This window comes from Mesoplodon densirostris, chromosome 1 (genome assembly GCF_025265405.1).
Source record: "Mesoplodon densirostris isolate mMesDen1 chromosome 1, mMesDen1 primary haplotype, whole genome shotgun sequence".
NCBI lineage: Eukaryota > Metazoa > Chordata > Mammalia > Artiodactyla > Ziphiidae > Mesoplodon > Mesoplodon densirostris.
This window is the reverse complement of record NC_082661.1, coordinates 105,531,776-105,552,876: the sequence shown is the minus strand read 5'-3', so window position 1 is coordinate 105,552,876 and position 21,101 is coordinate 105,531,776. Positions and strand designations below refer to the sequence as shown.

At 46.8% G+C, this 21,101-nt stretch overlaps 1 protein-coding gene across 3 annotated transcripts in view; it reads left to right on the top strand.

The window, feature by feature from the left end:
• The first annotated feature begins 6,081 nt into the window (after positions 1 to 6,081).
• HTT (huntingtin) overlaps positions 6,082 to 21,101 on the top strand; it is a 141,226-nt gene continuing 126,206 nt past the window's right edge. For all 3 annotated transcript variants that reach the window (XM_060106695.1, XM_060106685.1, XM_060106679.1), the window contains exons 1-2: positions 6,082 to 6,456; positions 20,601 to 20,684. In XM_060106695.1, coding sequence (XP_059962678.1) covers positions 6,242 to 6,456; positions 20,601 to 20,684 — 299 coding nt within the window. In that variant the 5' untranslated portion in view covers positions 6,082 to 6,241. The remainder of the gene's footprint in view (positions 6,457 to 20,600; positions 20,685 to 21,101) is intronic.

Below are 21,101 nucleotides of genomic sequence, written 5' to 3'. Positions count from 1 at the left end.
TTCAATCCCTGGTCGGAGAACTAAAATCTCCCATGCTGCGCGGGACAGCCAAAAAACAAACAAGACAAAAAAATTTCCTCAGAGGCTCTAGATAATGGAAATATACGAGGCACAGACTCTAAACACTGTGCTCACTATGTTCAAGGAGAAAAGTTGCATAGCTTGACAATTTTGACAGGAAACTAGAAATTATTTATAAAAAGTGACATAGCATACTTTAGAGATATAAATTCCATTACTGAAAACTACAAAATTCCAGAACTGAATGGTTAACATTAAGGGTTTAACAGTAGAATGGAAACAGCTAAAAAGAGAACTAGTAAAATAAATCAGATGAAACTATCCAGAATAAAGCAATGAGAGGGGAAAAAAAAGAAACTAGAATTTAGGATGTGGTGAGAACACCAGGAAGAGAGAAGAGAAATGGGCAATTTTTTTTTTTTTTTTTTTTTTTTTTGGTACGCGGGCCTCTCACTGTTGTGGCCTCTCCCGTTGTGGAGCACTGGCTCCAGGCTCAGCAGCCATGGCTCACAGGCCCAGCCGCTCTGCGGCATGTGGGATCCTCCCAGACTGGGGCACGAACCCGTGTCCCCTGCATCGGCAGGCGGACTCTCAACCACTGCGCCACCAGGGAAGCCCCAAATGGGCAATATTTTGAGATAATGACTGAGCAGTTTCCAAAACTTGGAAGCCATTAGTCCACACGTTCAGTATCCAACTAATTCCAAGCAGATTAAATGAAAAGAAATTCTACTGTTAAACCAAGCCAGGATAATAACAAACACCATAAACAACACATGGTGCAGCCATAAACTGGAGCCAGTGGGGGAACTTGGAGGCCGAAGGTCATCAGAAGAAGCACCTGTCAAGAGGGAGGAGATATGGGGATATATGTGTATGTATAGCTGATTCACTTTGTTATACAGCAGGAACACACCATTGTAAAGCAATAATACTCCAATAAATATGTTTTAAAAAAATACAAAAACACCTGTCTCCCGAGCTCTTTGCATCCCATGGAGCATTGTGTTAGCCCCAGGCCCGCGTGGCCACAGTATAGGTAGTGCCCCAGGAGAGGGACCTTGCTCCCTGTCATTCTGTGTATTTATAGGGGAATTGGAAGGGGACAGGGAGTCCCTGGCCAATCCTGAAGCCATGGCAGATTTCAGGCTCTGGGGAATGGCTTTGCTGGTGAAAAGACCATCCAGATCCCGGACATCTTTCACCAGGGGAACGTGTACTTCCAAGACTTTCAGAACTGGTCTTGGCCAGTCTTTTGGGCCCTTCCTGCTGAGCAGCCTATGGGGAGATCACTCGACAGGATCCCCAGGGGCATCCTGTAACAAGTGATTGTCTCCTTACACACCCAGACATGGCACACTGAAACCACAGAGAGTCAAAGACAGAGAGAAAATCTTAACAACAGCCAGAGGGAAAAAGACACTTACCTCCAAAGGAGCAAACATTAAGTCAACTGACTTCTCAACAGTGAGAATGAAAAGCAGAAGACTGTGATGTCCGGATCTTTAATCTGCTGACAGAAAGTATCTGCCAACCTTGAATTCTATACCCAACCAAAAATCCACTAGGAATGAAGGCAAAAAAAAAGGAAGACATTTTCAGATAAACTGAAACTGAGAGATTTCAGCAATAGAAGATCCACTGTAAGAGAAATTCTAGGGTGTTTTCCAGGCAGAAGAAAATGATCCAAAATGGAAGATTAGAGATGCAGGCACGGATGAAGAGTAATGAAAATGGTACATCTGGGAGTCAATTTAAACAAGAGCTGACTGTTCAAAACAACAATTACTGTATCTATATCTTTTGCAGTATGTGTATTTATGTAGAATTAAAATAACGTGGCAATAATTCCCTCTAAAGTGAGAGAACCCCTTGCGGGGGACGGGTGGGAGGCCACCAAAGCACCCTCAGGAGCTGCCAGTCCGCTCATCCTGTTCCTCATGTCTCTGCTTCACGTTTCCTTTTTCTGACCCAAGGCCTCACCCCCAATGAACTCCCACCTGGTTTTGGATTTAGGGCAGGTGCCTGCCCCCCAACTGGAGTGTACCCCGTTTATGTGTGGGTGTGTTGGGTTCCCTCTTTTCCTGGGAAGAATCAGTCACAAGTGTGTTGCTAGGCTTTCATTTTTAGTTCTCCACTCAAACCTCTTTTACATGTTTTTCCCCTGAATAGTACACATTCATTGCTGAAGATTTGAAAAATACAGAAAAGCACCCAGATTAAATTTCCTGTAATTGCTCCGCACAGAGAGAGTCACTGTTATAGACTTGGTGAGTAGGTCTCTATTTATGTATGTATCGTTTTTCTTTAAAAAGAGGGGGGATTGTGCTATACACAGTAATGTAACCTGCTAATGCATTGCACACCTTTTTCCATGTCATGAATGCTCTTCTAAAACAGGATCTGAATAACTGCACAGTTTTGTCATATGGATATATTGTGTTTCACTTAGCCAATCTCCTTCTGTCCATGTTTCCTTTTTTTTTCTTTTGGTCCTAAATATTGCTGTAACCAGTGACCATCCTGACACACACGTGATTCTTTTCCGAGGATAAATTACTGGGAGTGCATTTGCTGTTCATTCAGAGGCTACGTTCATTTTAAGTCTTTGGAGACAAGAAGCCAAATTGCCTTCCCAGCTGTGTAATCTTTGATTAGTTTGCGACTATGCCAAACTTTTCTCTGAATTAAATAAATCTGCCTTCTGAATGGTCCCTTTCAATAGGCTTTCCTCTAAGACCTCTTGTCAGGGGTATAGTAAGTTCTCAGCAGATGAGTTTCTTCTTGCCTCAGCGAACACAGCCTGATCTATTGTGGCCATATACAGTCTCAGTGACTCATACCCTCTCTGGACTGGTCAGAATTTGGGTTTAGGAGCCCATAAACAGAATAATCCAAAGTAAAAGTGGCTTAAACAAAATGGAATTGTTTCTCTCCTATAGATATTTGTCTGTGAGAAGTCCAGAGATGGTCTGGCCAGGCTGGAATGGCATCTCCACCCAGTCCTGCCAGCTCCATTGTCCTGGGATGTGGCTTTCATCCTCATGATCCAAAATGACTGCTCAAGTGCCAACTACTATATGCCCATTCCAGGCAGCAGGAAGAAGACAGGGGTACCCCTTCCTTTTAAGGAGATTTTCTAGAAATAACACACATCACTTCTGCTTACATCTTATCAGCCAGAACTTATTTAGTCACATGGCTACAGCTAGCTAAAAGGAAGGAGGGAAATGTGGTGGAAAAGTGCCTGGATAAAAACTGAAGTCCTATTATTGAAGAAGGTCAGAGTGGCTATTAGGAGACAACTGTACTACGTAATGTGATGGGCTGAATTGTGCCCCCTGAAAATTCATACGTTGAGTCCTAACCCCTACCACCTCAGAATGGGACTGTATTTGGAGAAAGTGTCTTTAATGATGTAATTAAGATAAAATAAGGTCATGAGGGTGGGCCCTAATCAAATATGACCATTGTCCTTACAAGAAAAGAGGATTAGGACCCAGATGTGCATAGAAGGAAGAACATGCAAGGACACAGGGAGAAGACGGCTATCTACACACCAAGTAGAGAGGCCTCAGAAGGAACCAGCCTGCTCACACCTTGATCTTGGACTTCCAGCCTCCAGGACTGAGAAGATAAATTCTTGTTATTTGAGCCCCCCAGTCTGTGGGACTTTGTTAGAGCAGCCCTAGCGAACTAATACACTTATCTGTTGCTGTGTAACCAATCGCATGGTGGCTTAACAACACAGGATCTCATAGTTAATTCGGACCAGGAATCTGGGCACAGCTTAACTAGGTCCTTCACTCCCATGTCTCTCAAAAGCCTGCGTTTAAGTACCACCTGCCTCTCACTTGAAAGCTCAACTGGGCAGGGATCCACCTCCAAATTCATGTGGTGTTGGCAGGATTCAGTTCTCCCTGGGCTGTTGGCCGAGTGGGCCTCCCAACGTGGCAGCCCTGGCTTCAAGAACGCGTGTGCAAGCCAAGGTGCAGACAGCCAGCAGGACGGAAGGCTCAGTCTTTTGTAACTTAATCCCAGGAGTGCCACCTTTGCCTATTAGAATTTTAGAAGTGTCAGTGAAAATTCAATTAACAATCAAGTTAAGAAGAAAAAAGAGAATTTTATTCAAGCCAAATGAGGATTATAAGCCAGAAGGCAGGCTCTCAGAAGCTCTGAAAGCTGTTCCGCCTGGTAGAAGTCCAAGACACAATCATATATATTTTTGAGACAAAGGCTCATACATCGAAATGACATACTGACATTTTACAGAGAGTTCACCAAAGATACATAGTCCAGGTGAACTCTTACAAGTCAACTGACTTCTCAACAGTGAGAATGAAAAGCAGAAGACTGTGATGTCCGGATCTTTAATCTGCTGACAGAAAGTATCTGCCAACCTTGAATTCTATACCCAACCAAAAATCCACTAGGAATGAAGGCAAAAAAAAAGGAAGACATTTTCAGATAAACTGAAACTGAGAGATTTCAGCAATAGAAGATCCACTGTAAGAGAAATTCTAGGGTGTTTTCCAGGCAGAAGAAAATGATCCAAAATGGAAGATTAGAGATGCAGGCACGGATGAAGAGTAATGAAAATGGTACATCTTCAGTAAGCAGTGAGCAGTAAGTCAGTACGGCCCCCTCCAGAGTTGGGAAAGAATGCTAATCTTGTAAGAAGTTACATTGCTAGGTCAGAAGAAAGGAAAAGAAAAGTTGATCTCTACGGTCCAGCAGGCGTTCTCATCTTGGAGGAGGTCTGGTTAATGGGTAATGCAGATGCACACTTCACGTTAGGGAGGGAGGAGGCCCAAACGACATAGAGAACTTTCTGTTCAAACTTTTTTGTCTTGCTGTAAAATGTAAACCTTAATCAGAAGCCAGCCACCAGTGACAGCCCACTCTCAAGGGGAGGGGACTATACAAGGTGGTGAATCTCAGGAGGGGGTCACTAGGTCATCCGAGAAGTCTGCCAACCACAGTACCTGACAGCCTGGAGCCCCGTCATTGTGGCCTGTCCTGTGTGAGGGCTGGCACATGGCTTGGCCTGTAGACAAGGGCCTTTATTAAATCAGGGAACTGGGACCTCAAGGCTTGCGGCAAGGTTCTCTGAGGTCCTTCCCCTGAAGGGGGGGCGGTTGCTGTCCCCTTGGGGACAAGGCTTCCTGTGGCGATGCTGGGTTCGCCTGACTGCTTTGGGACAACAGGCGGAGACGTGGCTTGTGGCCTAGAACAGGTCGCTGCCCTGAGTGGGCTCTGGAGGCTTCATGCTGCTTGCCCCAGGCGGCTTCTCTGAGGGCCACCCACTCCCTGCGGGCAAGCGGACGCCGCCCCTCCGGGTGGCGAGGCTCTGGAGTCCGGGACCCTCCCACGCCGGCCGGCCTCGCTCAAGGCCGGCCTCGCTCAAGGGTGGCACACCCTTGGACCGGGCAGTCATGCCTGTGGGGCAGTCTCTGGGATCAAAGCTGCTTCTCGCTGCACCAGCCACGGCCTCTCCGGGCAGCAGGCACTGACCAGGCAGGTTTTTACCACCCGTCCCTGCCCCAGGCCCTCCGCCAAGCCCCTCAGCTCCTCCTCGAGCTGCAGACTGGCTCTCCAGGGCTCCGTTCCTCTCTGGGGGCCACACCTGGGCTCCCGCCCTGAGGGTCCTCTGGCTCCGCGCGGGGCGACCCACTTCCCCCTTCCTCCTCTGCAAGGCTGTCTCGTGAGCCCTCCCTCCGCCCGGGCCGCTGAGTGAGCAAGCACCCTCGCAGGGTCTCCAGCTCCGAGTCCACGGCCGGCCCTCCCTGCCACCCGCCGGGCGTCGGCCGGGGTCTCCTCGACTAGGGGTTTCTTCCCGAGGAAGCATGACGCTCACGACCGCCCCGCCCCTCCTCGCCGCGCTCCTAATCCTCGCCCGGGAGGAGCGCTGGGGTCTCCGTGGTCGCGGCGGTCCTAGGAGGCGAGAGGGCGGGCGCGGGGGACTGGTTAGCACCGCGCCCGGCCAATGGCGGAGGCCGCCGCCTCTGGCTGTCAATCTCGCCAGCCGGGCCCCGCCCCTCCGACGGAGCGTCGCGGGACGCAGGGCCGCGGGGGCTGCCGGGACGGACCCAAGATGGCCGAGCGCTTCGGATACGCTCCTGCCCGCGGCCCCGAGCCTCATTCATTGCCGCGCTGCTGAGCGGAACCGCGAGCAGGTCCGAGGGCTCCGGGGGCTGTTCCCGCGGGGCGGGAGGCCGCCATGGCGACCCTGGAAAAGCTGATGAAGGCCTTCGAGTCCCTCAAGTCCTTCCAGCAGCAGCAGCAGCAGCAACAGCAGCAGCCGCCGCCGCCGCCGCCTCAGCCCCCTCAGCCGCCGCCGCAGGCGCAGCCGCCGCCTCAGCCGCAGTCGCCGCCGCCCCCGCCGCCGCCGCCGCCGCCCGGACCGGCCGTGGCCGAGGAGCCGCTGCACCGACCGTGAGTGCGGGCCCGCTGCAGCTCCCCGGCCCGCGGCGACAGGGCCGCCCCGTGGTCCCCACCCCGTTCCCCGACCCCGCGTGGTCTCCGGCCCTCGGCAGGCGCGGGGAGCCTCGCCGGCCTCTCCCGGAGGCGCCGGGGCGGCCCCGGCCCCAGTCCCCTGCTCTCCCGGCTGCGAAGTTAGGGGAGGAACCGGGGCTGTGTTGCGAGCAGAACTTGGCAGAGCCGAGACCGCGTCCCGTCCCTCTCTTCCTGGTCTGAGAGGAGGAGGCTGGGGGCGCAGCATGCTCCGGGAATTGGAGCCGGAGTGATGCGGGGACAGTGGTGACATCATGCCATGGGACGTCGGGCTGGAGGGCGGGGGAGCGCGCGCGGCCCAATGGAGAGCCTCCTGCGAGGGCCCCTTTAAGCAGCCTGTGGCTCGGGGCTGTCTTCCCGCAGCCTCAGGGCATTTCGTGTCGTTCGGGAGTCGCAGCGAATGTTGAGCATCAGGGAGAGACCGGCTTGTCTCAGCTCAGGTTGGCCTTAGGGCACTTGAATGAGCTGTGGTTGCCAAGTAAGCGGTGAACTGTCTAGACGGTTGTTGTTAACACGTGAGAAGCAATAAAACTGGCTTAAATATTAGGAAGAGTTGACTGCCCTTTATTGCCTTGTCCTCAGTTGGAAACAAATGACGTGTTGCTGAGGGAGAGGTTAATCGCTGGGGGCGAGTGATGTCCCTGTCACGAGTGTCGCAGTCCAGCTTTGCCGGAGCAGTGGTGTCTGCGGACCCCACACACGCTTCCTGTTGCTGACATCTGCTACTGTTTGGAAGCAGGGGGTCTCCGTTGCTTGTGCCAGGGAAAGTTTTTGTAACAGAAGAGAGGCCATTAACGACACCGTCTAAGAGAACCGAGTACTTTCCCTTGAAGTCTTGTGTGCTGGGTGTTCAGCAGAGGTCAGGGTGTGTGCTCTGCTGCAGTTCGGGCCTTTCTTTCTCATCTGGGTGAGTACAGGATGGCATTTAACGAGGAAAGTTTTCGCGAAGCCGCCCCTCTAAGAAGCGTACCTTCTTCAGGCTGATTCGTTTTTAGTAATGTTTTCTTCGTTATGCTTCTGATATGATCCTTGCTGTGTCCTGAGGTTTCATTAGAAACTGAGAATTTGGGGAGTAATTTTGGCTTATCTGTTAAAATAAAATCTAGAAACAAATTAAGTTTTCTGCTAAAAGCTGAAAAACCTGTTTGGATACTTAGAGGGAGGAAAAAGTTGGTTTTTGTTCGTTTGTTTGTTTTTTGACAATTTGATTTTTCTCTGCAGCAGGTGATTTATAACCATAACTATCCATTCCAGACTTTTATGGTCGTGCTTTTCCTGGAGTTAGATGCTGTGGAAGTCCATGCCCTGTGTGATCTCGTATAAAGGCGGGAAGCACCAAGCAGGGCTCTGGGTGGGAAGGAAGACCTTACTTCCGTCCCTGTCTGCTTGTTCAAACACTTGGTCAGTCTGAAAATATGCTTTCTGTTTCTTATGCTGATTTGACAGAACCTGAATTAGCTTATCTTCTTCAAAATATGGGTGTAAAGAGGTTTCCTTCTTAAGCCAGCTTGACAAAGTAGGTACATTTTGTTTCATTACTTTATTGTAAGGAAATGTATGATTGACTTATTTTTAAAATTTAGTCTATCATTTTTGCATAAATAATACATTAACATGGTACAAATTCCAAAATTGCAAAAAGGTAAGTAAAATGTCTCTCTCCCATTCCTTTCTCCTGAGTACCTAACTCCATTCCCAGAGGCAAGCTTCCTCCTTGTGTATCCTACCAGATATAATCTATGTATTATATATATGAAGATAGATTAAAAAATTTTTAAAAACAAAAGTACTTCAGAATAGTAACTTTGAAAGGTTCTTAGCATGCTCTGAAATCAACTGCATTGGGCTTAATTATAGTTACTTTAAATAAAATGCACAAATGTTACATTTTTATGTATTTTGCTGTTCAGAAAGCAAGTATTCATTAATTTTGAGTAACGAACTCACTGCTTTCAACTTTGGATCTTGGCGTTTCTGTTCAGATGTTTCAGCTGAAAAATCCATTCCCCAAAGTAAGATTGGCCAAAAGCAATTAGAAGGTAACTGTTCTATTTTTATGGCTCTTGCTCTCTGTGGAACTATAGTGTCACCAGCCACGCTTGGGCTTCAATTGAAGGATCTGAGTGCCTACTCCCAGCTCAGCGTATGGGATACAGGGGTTCCGGGCGGTACAAAGCTGACGTGCAGGGCAGTGCCAGAGCTTGGCAGGGTCCTAACTGCAATTATGAGGCAGTTGACATTGGCCTTTGGCACTTTCTCACTCTCCTTCAGATTCCCTCCTAGTTTTTCTCTGATTTTAATTATTTGCTGAATGTCTAATGTGTGCCAGCCAGTATCCTAATAGGTGCAGGGCTACAGCCATGAACAGATAAAGCTCTGCCCTCATGAAGCTTACATTTTAGTGAGGAACATAGACCAGAAACAGGATACATAAGAAAAATACACAGTATGTTAGACAGTGATAAACAAAGGAGGAACAGCAGCAAAGCAGGGAAGGGGGTCTAGGAAATGTCAGGGTTAATAAGGTATTGACGTTTTAGATAGGGTGTCCAGGGAAGGGCCACTGAGATGGTGTCTTTTGAGTAAAGACCAGAAGAGACTCAGGGATTGCCATAAAGGTATGTGGAGGGGCGTTCCAGGCAGAGGGAGCAGGTCCAAAGCCCGCTGATGGAGGAATAGCAAGGAGACAGTGTGGCCCGTTGAATTAGCCAGAGGGAGACTCTTAGTAGGAGCTGAGGTCAGAGAGGTAGAGAGAGTGCCATACCAGATAGATCGGTAGGCCCTTCCTTCAAGGTGGACTAAAGACAGTGGCATTTATTCCAAGTGAGGTGGGAAGTAATTGGAGGGTTTGGTCCGAGGAGTGGCAGGAGTTGAGTTCCATTTTTAAATGAATACTGGCTGAGAACTGGGTGGGGGAAGCAGGGTGAGAAGCGGGAGAGCAGATGGGAAGTGAGCGACGTGCTCAGGTGAGATGGTGGTGAATTCTGTCAGGTTGTTGGCGGTGGCAAGGTGGGAACTGACTGAATTCTGAAGGTAGAACCGACAGGACTTGTTCATCTCTGTCTGCTAAGCATGACATAATTTAGCTATAGTTGGTGTTATCAGTTATATTCAACTGCAAGTAATGGAAAACTCTGCTGCCATAACTTAAATAGGAAGGAATTTGTTATAAGACAGCAGTGTCTGCTTGAGGAAGCTCCCCAGTGATTAGGGACCCAGCTTCTTTCTTATACTTAACTTGCAAACCCTCATCCTCATTCTTTCCCATTTTTAAAGTTGGGTTGTCTTTTTATTGTTGAATTGTAACAGTTTTCATAATATTCTGGGTACTAGACCCTTATCAGATGCATGATTTGTAAAATGATACTCCCTTTCTTGGGTTGTCTCGTCACTTTTTTTTTTTTTTTTTTTTTTTTTTTTTTTGCTGTACGCGGGCCTCTCACTGCTGTGGCCTCTCCCGTTGCGGAGCACAGGCTCCGGACACACAGGCTCCGCGGCCATGGCTCGCGGGCCCAGCCGCTCCGCGGCATGTGGGATCTTCCGGGATCGGGGCACGAACCCGTGTCCCCTGCATTGGCAGGCGGACTCTCAACCACTGCGCCACCAGGGAAGCCCTCTTCACTTTTTTTTTTTTGGCCCCGACCTGCGGCTTCTGGGGCAGCTTGTTGGATCTTAGTTCCCTGACCAGGGATCGAACCCGGGCCCGTGGCAGTGGAAGTGCGGAGTCCTAACCACTGGACCGCCAGGGAAGTCCCTATACAGTCTTGATTACCATTAGTTTTTTTTTTTAAATTTTTAAAAAAGATTAATTAATTTATTTTTGGCTGCGTTGGGTCTTTGTTGCAGTGCGAGAGCTTCACATTGTGGTGGCTTCTCTTGTTGCAGAGCACGGGCTCTAGGTGCACGGGCTTCAATAGTTGTGGCACACGGGCTCAGTAGTTGTGGCGCACGGGCTTAGTTGCTCCGCGGCAGGTGGGATCTTCCCAGACCAGGGCTCAAACCCGTGTCCCCTGCATTGGCAGGCGGATTCTTAACCACTGCTCCACCAGGAAGTCCTTGCCATTAGTTTTGTATCACAGTTTCAAGTCATGAAATGTGAGTCCTCCAGCTTTATTCCTTTTCAGGATAGTTTTGACTATTCTGGGCGCCTTGCATTTCCATTTGAATTGTAAGATTTGATTGTCAGTTTCTACGAAGAAGCCAGCTGGGATTCTCTGATGGGTATTGCATTGAATCTGTAGATCAGTTTGGGGAGTATTGGCATCTTAACAATATTAAGTCTTCTGATTCTTGAACATTGGCAAACATTTTATGTAAATGGTACATCTCTGTAGCAACCATTAAACTCTGCCATTGTAGAAAAAAAGCATCCAGAAGCACTATGTAAGTGAATGTGTGCCTCTGTTCCAATAAAATTTTATTAAGGACGTTGAAATTTGAATTTTGTATAGTTTTCACGTCATAAAATATTATTCTTTGATTTTTTTGGGGGGGGGTCAACCGTTTAAAAATGTAAAAACACTTCTTAGACTGGCCGAAACAGGTAGGCTGTAGTTTGTCCACCCCTAGATTAGATATGATAGGACCACTTTGGGGAATCATTTCTTTTTTGGTTGCTTTTTGTTAACTAGCTTAAAAAAAATTACACATATACGTTGTAACAACATCTTCAAATAGCACAGAAGATGGAAAGCAAAGCCTTCCTCCCTGGCTGTCCTAGTCTCATTCCCTAAAAATAACAATTGTTAAGTTTCTTTTGTTTTCTCTGATTTTTTTTTTTTTTTTTTTTTTTTTTTTTTTTGTGGTACGCTGGCCTCTCACTGTTGTGCCCTCTCCCATTGCGGAGCACAGGCTCCGGACGCGCAGGCTCAGCGGCCATGGCTCACGGGCCCAGCCACTCCGCGGCATGTGGGATCTTCCCGGACTGGGGCACGAGCCTGTGTCCCCTGCATCGGCAGGCGGACTTTCAACCACTGCGCCACCAGGAAAGCCCGTTTTCTCTGATTTTTTAATGCATGTACAAGTCCTTTTTTTTTTTTTTTTTTTGCATGAATGAGCTCACACTATATTATTTCACTTAGTATACCAAAGACATTGTTTCATAGCAGTACCTATCATTCTTATTAACTGCTATATAATACTGTAGAATTTCTTTTTAAAAGAGGACTTACGGAGATGTAAAGGCAAAGGTCTTACAGTGTCCTGGCTTTCCTATTCTCTCCTCCTTCAGAGGCCCCACCCCCATTACCTCTGGTCCCTGCAAGTGAGCCAACCTCTCAGTAAACTACCTTGGAATGGAAGTCTTATTCAGATAGCAAGAAGGAAAAATTAACACAGTATAAGATACTGTTTAATGTTGTGTTAACTTGAATCAGTTTGGGTGCTAGAATATGTGTTAGAGACGAGATATGCCATAGATCCTTGCTGCTCGGAGTGTGGTCTCAGGGCCAGCAATTTGGTATCACTTGGGAGCTTATAAGAAGTACGGATTCTCTGCCCTACCTTAGACCTACTGAATCAAGAGTCTGCATTTTAACCAGGTTTGTGAGCAATTTATGTGCACATTAAAGCTTGAGAAGCTCCACTGTAGATGATCAGGACCTACTTTTCTGTTGATATAATATAATATAATATAATATAATATAATATAATATAAAATTCCATCAGCATTTGGGAGGGAAGACTTACGTTGCTTACATCTGTCCAGGTGTAGCTGAGTCAGTATCATTTCTCTGTCCTAGGGCCATGGAGCATTTGTGTAGCTGTAAAGTACGGTGTAACACTGACAAGTAAGCTGTGGTGGCATTAAGAGCTCCCAGCTACTGGGAATGGGCAGTTAAGTGGGGACTGGACTAGATGACCTGGAAGGATTCCTTTCAACAGGGTGCCTGTTGTGTGCCAGGGCCTGTTCTGGGTCCTTGGGTTACAGCAGTGAATAAGGCCAGTGGCGTTAAAGACTATGGAGAAAGACAAAACAGAATAAGGGGGAGAGGGGCTTTGTGGTGTTGTTTAGGGTGCGAAGTGCACTGAGAAGGTGATGCTGGAGCAGGGGGAGGGGGGTGGGTATCTGGAGGAGGTGAGGTCCAGGTAGAGGGAACAGATGAGTGGGAGTGCTTTCCATGTTGGAGGAGTAGTAAGGAGGCCAGAAAGAGGAGATGAGGGTAGTCGTTTAGGGCCTGTACCCCAATATAAGGACTTTGGATTTTACTCTGACCAGATGCTTACTTGTGTAGTCAAACAAGTGATATAGCTTACAATGCTAAGCCAACACCAATTGCTGGCTTGGAAGGAACTGAGTCACTTAGTCATCGCTGGTGGGACTATAAAATGGACAGCTACTCTGGAAAACAAGCAGTGTCTTGTAGAACTGAACATAAAGTTACTATATGACCGGGCAGTTGCACTCTTGGGTGTTTATCCTGGAGAAGTGAAAACTGTTCACATAAAAACCTGTACACAACCGTTTGTAGCAACTTTATTCATAATAGCCAAAAACTAGAATCAGCTTAGATGTCCTTCAACAGGTGAATGGTTAAACTACTCAGCAATAAAAAGGAACAAACTCCTGGTAATACATGCAACAACTAAGATGAATCTTGAGGAAATTATACTCGTGAAAACAGCCAATCCCAAAAGGTTATATATGGGCAGATTCTACTTATGGAACATTTTTGAAATGACATAGTTCTAGGAGTGGAGAATAGATGAGTGGTTGCCGGGGTTAGGGCTGCGTGGAGGTACAGAGTGGAGGGCCAAGGGACATGGGTGTGGTTTTCAAAGGGCAGCTCAAGGGATCCTCAGGGTGATGGAAGTGTTCCCTATCTTGACTGTGGTGGTGGATACACAAACTTACACATCTGATGACATTGTGTACAACTAAATGCACACATCCCGCACAGGTGAGTAAAAGTAAAACTGGAAATATAAAGATCAGTGGATTGTATCACCGTTCTGGCTGTGATTGTTTTGCAGAATGTTAGCATTGGGGGAAACTGAGTGAAGTATACACTGGCTTTCTTTTATTGATATTTCTTACAGTTGCATGTGAATCTACAATTACCTCATTAAAAACTTTTTTAAAAAAAGATTTTTTTTTTTTTTTTTTTTTTTGCTGTACGCGGGCCTCTCACTGCTGTGGCCTCTCCCGTTGCGGAGCACAGGCTCCGGACACACAGGCTCCGCGGCCATGGCTCGCGGGCCCAGCCGCTCTGCGGCATGTGGGATCTTCCGGGATCGGGGCACGAACCCGTGTCCCCTGCATCGGCAGGCGGACTCTCAACCACTGCGCCACCAGGGAAGCCCTAAAAAAAGATTTTTAAAAAATATTTATTTGTTTATTTATTTTTGGCTGTGCCAGATCTTTTTTTTTTTTTTTGCTGTACGCGGGCCTCTCACTGTTGTGGCCTCTCCTGTTGCGGAGCGCAGGCTCCGGATGCGCAGGCTCAGCGGCCATGGCTCACGGGCCCAGCCGCTCCGTGGCATGTGGGATCTTCCCAGACCGGGGCACGAACCCGTGTCCCCTGCATCGGCAGGTGGACTCTCAACCACTGCGCCACCAGGGAAGCCCCTGTGCCAGATCTTAGTTGCAACCCGGAGATCTTTAGTTGCGGCATGCAGACTTAGTTGTGCCATGCATTCGGGATCTAGTTCCCTGACCAGGGATCGAACCTGGGCCCCCTGCATTGGGAGTGTGGAGTCTTACCCACTGGACCACCGGGGAAGTCCCCCTCATTAAAAACTTTAATTAAGAAAAAAGGCCACCCTGGTGGACAGGGAGCAGGAATGAAAGAGGCAATTAAAGTAATCAAAGCTGATTGAAGTAATCAAATCAGTTGGGAGGCTGTTGAAGTAATCAAAGCTAGAGGTGCTGGCAGCTTGTGCCAGGCTGGGAGCAACAGTGCTGGTGGCGAGGAGTGGTCACATTCCTTCCTATGGGGAGGAAGAGCTGCTGGGATTTGCAGACAGATTTTTTAAAAAATTGAGATTATGATTTACATATCATAAAATTCACCATTTAAAAATGTATAACTTAGTGGTTTGTAATATATTCACAAGGTTCTGCAACCATCACTACTGTCTGATTTCTGGAACATTTCATCACCCCGAAAAGAAAGCCCCTCTCCATTAGCAGTCAGTCCCCATTTTCCCGTCCCCAGCCCCTGGCAACCATTAATCTATTTCTGTCTCTATGGATTTGCCTGTTCTGGACATTTTTTGTGAATGGAATCATACACATGGGGCCTTTTGTGTCAGACCTTTTTCACTTAGTATAGATCGCATTTTGAATTGCACCTTCTTCTTTTTTTTTTTTTTTTTTTTTTTTGCGGTACGCGGGTCTCTCACTGTTGTGGCCTCTCTCGTTGCGGAGCACAGGCTCCGGACACGCAGGCTCAGTGGCCATGGTTCACGGGCCTAGCCGCTCCGCAGCATGTGGGATCTTCCCGGACCGGGGCACGAACCCGTGTCCCCTGCATTGGCAGGCAGACTCTCAACCACTGCACCACCAGGGAAGCCCTGCACCTTCTTCTATTAGTAATTGTTACAGTACTCAGTTGAATTACTAGTAAGAAAGGCTTTCACAGCCCTTTTCTGTGATATAGACTGTGTGGTGGGGAAATCGTAGGCCTTGTTTCCCCTAATCAAACAGTACTTTTTCTTTTCAGCCGTGTGGAGCGGCTTGTGGGACCTTAGTTCCCTGACCAGGGATTGAACCTGTGCCCTTGGCAGTGAAAGTGTCGAGTCCTAACCATTGGACTGCCAGGGAATTCCCTTAAGCAGTACTTTTATTTTAAAATTGTGTATGAAACGTAATTCCAAAATGACTTCGGTGTTCCATTCCTTCTTAAAAAAAAAAAAGATCCGAAAGAGTCCTAATCTTCTAGGAACACTCTCATTAGTATAGTACTTGGTGCAAGTTAAAGAGCAGCTGATGAGGAATCAGAAGACCTGGATCTCTGCCCGGCCATTTACTGCCCTGCTCCTGCAGGCGGGGCAGCCTCTAGATCTCAGTTTTACTCATCGTGTGGTGTGTGTAGGCACCATGTGTATGTGACAGTACCTGTGACCACAAATAGCAAGACAAGTGCAAGATAGGTGATCATTTTCAATTCCTGGGGTAGTCTAGGTCCTCCCTTGCACACCCTCAACCTGGAATCAGATTTTTCATACGTAATTCTAAAAATAAGAATTTTGATGAGAGGGCTTGAATTCCCATTTTCAGAATTAGTTCTTTGATAATCGTTCTAACGTGATTGTAGTATGCCTGTAGAGTCCTTGATTTTTATATGTTCCTCCTCCTTACAGATGCATGTTTGTGTACAGATCGCTTCATTACACAGTTTTGAAGGTGGAGTTAAAATAAGCACGTTTACAAAAACAGCTGAAGGATCAGGACTGTTCTTACCTTGTTTATCCAGCTCTTATCCTGCTCATCCAGTTCCTGCCTAGAGTAAGGCTGTTCCGTTTTCACCTTAATTTCCATACTTACTCTTCTTGTAGAACAAGTCAGTTTGACATCTTAGTTCATCAGCCTAATTAAATTCCATGGGGGAATGAAATAGTTGTAGTTTTCTTAAACTTCCAAGTTGGTTTATTGGACAAAATAAGACGGGAAGGAGGTATTTGAAGCAGGGACCATGGCATGTACAAGAACTGAGTTTGAAGGTGCATGACCAAAATGACTGAGTTATTTCCAGTGGCCAGAGTTCCCCCCCGCAGGTTTCCTGACAGAGGAAAGTAGCCTGAGGCCAGACTATGCTGGGCCTGCTTAAGCCAGGTTGGTGTTTGCACTGGGTGGGAGTGTTTGTTACTTTGGGGCTACATTGCTGCCCTGACATCTTTCAGTGGGTAGTGTTGGAAGGGTTGTTTATTTCGTTTCTGATATTTTTGGTTAATGCCTCTTTGTTGGGGTGTCTGAGGGTAAAGTCTGATCCTCACACTTTAAAATGTGGGTATTCTTCAGTGTGATAAAAGAGAAGATTTTACAGGATAAGTATTTTGGTAGCAATCAGGTGGTTGGTTTTTATGCTCCTCACCCAAAATAGGTACTTAGTAATTATTGTTTAAATTTTAATAGCAAGACTAGGAACCACTGAAGACTTTGACTGTCTATCTGAAGAATCTTAATGATTTTAGGGCTATCTATTGAGTGTGGAAAAGATGAAAATTTAAATATACTACGGTAGATTTTTTTTTTCCCCCTCAAAAGTGTTTGGATTGCTGGAAAATGATTGTGGATGAGTTAGGAAGAGAAACTTAAAAACGTGTGCTTTCTTTGTAGCTGACCATGATAGAATGTGTGCTGCCCTCTTTCTGGCAGTAAAGTCGTGAAAGTCAGGGTCATCAGACGTGCTGTGATTGATGTCTTGGTCACAGCCAGAGGGGCTGAGGGCTGTGCAGCTCGGGCTCCACGAAGTGCTTGAACTCAAGCCTGTGGGGTTGCCCTACAGTTTCTCTCTTTTTTAAGCTTTGCTGTTTCAACTTTTCTTTCCATCTCTTGGTTCTGCAAACTCAAGTTTAAAGTAATTATCATTTATCTTCTGAATCCTGTTTGTAAGACTGACTTAAGAACTTTTGAGTCAGTTTTAACGTGTATGTAACTTACTCTCCTACAGCAAAAGCTTACTTATCCATTCCTTTGTTGTCTGTCTGAAACACCTTCTCCAGTGTAGGTGCTGTGCTGAGTGCCAGGGAGAGAGACACCATATGGCCCTTGCTCTTAGTGAGTCTGTCATCCCTGGGGAGGAAATTGCAGGAACAGTTACTACCAAAGAGTGTGATGGAGGTGCTGGCTGACGGCCGGGCCTAGGGCAGGGTCCCGGGTGAATAAGGCAGTCTTTCCCCACAAATAGCTTGGAGGAGGAGCTAGACCCAAACAGACAACAGAAGAATGTATTTTTATTTTGGTGGGTGAGATGATGTTTTCTCTTTGACTTTCTGCTAGTTTCATAAACTTTTGCTCAAGTTCTGGCTTGGGGGAACAGCACAGTAGGTCTTAAGGAGATCAGGCGGCAGGTCCAGAGAGCTGGATTGTTTATTGTTACCTGTACTTTTGTGGTTTATTCCACATGTGAGGAGGGAGGCAAGGTTCTTCTTGAAGCTCATACTTGTATTTATCACTTTTCTATTCTGACCATTGTCAAGTAGTGAAGTCCACTCAGTTTCGTGTTTGTCGACCTTTTTCTGATTACCGTCCCCCTAGGAATCACTTTAGACCTCACGGTAGGAGGCTACCCAGGGAGGGGCCACTACCTATGTAGCTAGGAGACTGGGTGTATGAATTCAGTTCACTTAAGGCCTTTGTCAGATTCTCACTTTGGAAAATAGTAGTGGATAAGTGAGTTAGTTTGCTTCCTAACGTGCTTGGAGTGGTCAGTGTTCTTTAATATTCTTGATGGCTGTCTTAAACTAGGTAACCTCTGAGCTGCTGTAATAGAGACTTTAATGTGGTGGCTCAAAGAAGAGAGCATTTAAATTCTCATAGCGCTTTCTTCTTTAAATTGAGGTATTTTATTTATATACACACACACACACACACACACACACATATATAGTAAAATGTACCCTTTTTAATGTACAGATCAGTGAATTTTGACAGTTGCATAAAGCTGTGTAACTACTACCACAATCAAGATTTAGAACAAACAGTGCCATCACCTCCTAAAGATTCCCCCTGCCTCGTACCTCTTTGCTGTCAACTCCCCCCTCCTCTGCCAGGCCCCTGGATATTACTGATCACCTTATGTTCCCCTGGTTTTGTGTCTTCCAGAACGTGGCATAAATGGAATTATCCTTAATGTATCTTGAAGCTGATACATTGAGATTCATCCTTGTGTGAATCAGTGCTTCGCTGCTTTTTACTGCCAAGCAGTGTTCCGTCATTTGGCTGTGTCATTTTTCCATCCACTGGGACATTTGGGTTGTTTCCATCACAGTGTTTTTGAAGTGAGTGACTCATGAGGGTGGGTGGTGAGGGGCCTCTGCCTCTTGTGGTCACTTGGGACTCAGGCTTCTTCCATCCTGTTGCTCTGCAGCCTCTTGTTGTCTTTATCTGTATAATCAAAAACTGGGTGTTAGGAATGTTTGTTCCAGTCAGAGGGAACTAAAAGGGGGAGGGAACTAAAAGGGGGATGCCCAGGGCGAGCCAGCAAGGCAGAAGCTCCACCTGCTACTTCGGTTCCCATTTCATCTGTGAGAACTAAGTCACGTGTCTATCCCCGACTGCAGGGAAGCTAGGCTGTGGAGCTTCTAACCAGGAGGCGTGTGTCTGAGAAGGGAAGCATGGCATCTTGGTGGATGACTAGCAGTTCGCAACATAGCTTATCAGTAAGAGTCTCTTTTAGGAAAGAGACCAGTGGGAGATACACAGTCACCAGTCCATGTGGTGATGGACTCTTACTGACCAGTCATCGGGAAGCCCCTCTCCGCATGCCTTGGGCTTGTCTTCTCATTCAGGCTCTGTCTGTCCTTTTTGGACCCTGACTTTCCCCTTTGGAGGCTCTTCCTTGTCCATTTTCTTCCCTGGCCACATCTGTAGTGCCTTTTGGAGGGTGTGTCTTTCGTGGATTTGCATAATTGTAAGAGCCTGTTCCTTCAGGTGTACTTGTTGGAAACTGACGTTGCATTAGGGATTACATAGAAGTGTTTGTTGGTTAGTTTTAAAATTTCTTTGGTACTAGAATTCCCTCCAAAACTTAGTAGTCTTCTGGTTTAGGTGTTTCTAGTTAGTACCATGTACTGGTGACCTGCTAACACTCAGATTCTTTTTGGATATAGTTATCAAGCCTGATTTATTTTTTGGCTTCCTCTTTGTTGTTTTTTTTTTTTTTTTTTTTTTTTTTTTGCAGTACGCGGGCCTCTCACTGTTGTGGCCTCTCCCGTTGCGGAGCACAGGCTCCGGACGCGCAGACTCAGCGGCCATGGCTCACGGACCCAGCCGCTCCGCGGCATGTGGGATCTTCCCGGACCGGGGCACGAACCCGCGTCTCCTGCATCGGCAGGCGGACTCTCAACCACTGCGCCACCAGGGAAGCCCTTGGCTTCCTCTTTGGATTGACCCTCTCTACCTTATTTCTGTGATGCCTACCTCAGAGACATCTCAAGTCATAGGTTTGGGTGGGAAGCAAGCACCTTTTATCTGATTCTTGTTTATCTCCTGTTTATCTCCTTTTGGGGGGCTGAGAAGTCTTACTAGGAGGCTTTTGAGAAAGTCTCTGGGCAGAGGGCTTGTTTCTAGCCGTTTGGGGATATAGAAGCAGTTAGCCATTGTCTGAACGTTATTTTACACCTAAGAGTGTGAGGTCTGTGTGATATGCTGACTGTAGTCAGTAAATACGACTTTGAGAAGTGACAGCAGCTTGGTATGTTGAGTATTATATTGATATCATTGTGTTTCATTGAATTGCACACTCCGTCCATCCATGTGATCTTGGGTGAACGCTGTTTGCACTGCAGTTTCTCCTTCTCTCTGAGATAGAGAAAGCGGGTGCGTTAGTAACACCCCTTGACTTTTCTATGGAGCCCTGTCCTGTAGGGAACCCTGGGTTAGGCTCATCCCCTCCTCCCTGACCTCTGAGCCACCCTGCCCCCAGCAGGAATGGGTGGTTTACTTCTAGGAGTCAAGAAGCACTATTTTTTAAAAAAATAAATTTATTTATTTATTTATTTTTGGCTGCATTGGGTCTTCATTGCTGCATGTGGGCTTTCTCTAGTTGTGGCGAGCCGGGGCTACTCTTCGTTGCGGTGCGTGGGCTTCCCATTGCGGTGGCTTCTCTTGTTGCCGAGCATGGGCTCTAGGCACACGGGCTTCAGTAGTTGTGGCACGAGGGCTCTAGAGCACAGGCTCAGTAGTTGGGATGCACAGGCTTAGCTGCTCCGTGGCATGTGGGATCTTCCCGGACCAGGGCTCGAACCCGTGACCCTTGCATTGGCAGGCAGATTCTCAACCACTGTGCCACCAGGGAAGCCCAAGAAGCACTATTGAATGAATGAATGCCTTGTAGAAATAGATGGAGCGGATAACACAACACATGCAAACTTCCTTTACTCTTTTTTTTTTTCCCTTTTAGAAAGAAAGAACTCTCAGCCACCAAGAAAGACCGTGTGAATCATTGTCTGACAATATGTGAAAACATAGTGGCACAGTCTCTCAGGTAACTGCACTTTGAACTTCCTAGTGAAAATTAAAAATTTCTATATTTTCATTCTTAATGGGCTAGAATATTCTTTGTCTCCCCAATTGTTTTAAAACCTTTACAGGACCCCCTTCCCCATACTTCTGGCTACATATATGGAGGATGTCCAGACACTGTAATGAGTAATGTTTCCATAATCTTACGTAGTATCATTGTAACCATTATGATAATTGAACGTGTTTATATTTTACTTATTGCAGTATTTGGAACAACAAGAGCCTGTCCAATTATAGTGGTCTTTTTTTTTTTTAATTGGAGTATAATTGCTTCACAATGTTGTGTTTCTGCTGTACAATGAAGTGAATCAGCTTTATGTATACATATATCCCCTCCCTCTCGGACCTCCCTCCCCACCCCCATCCCACCCATTTAGGT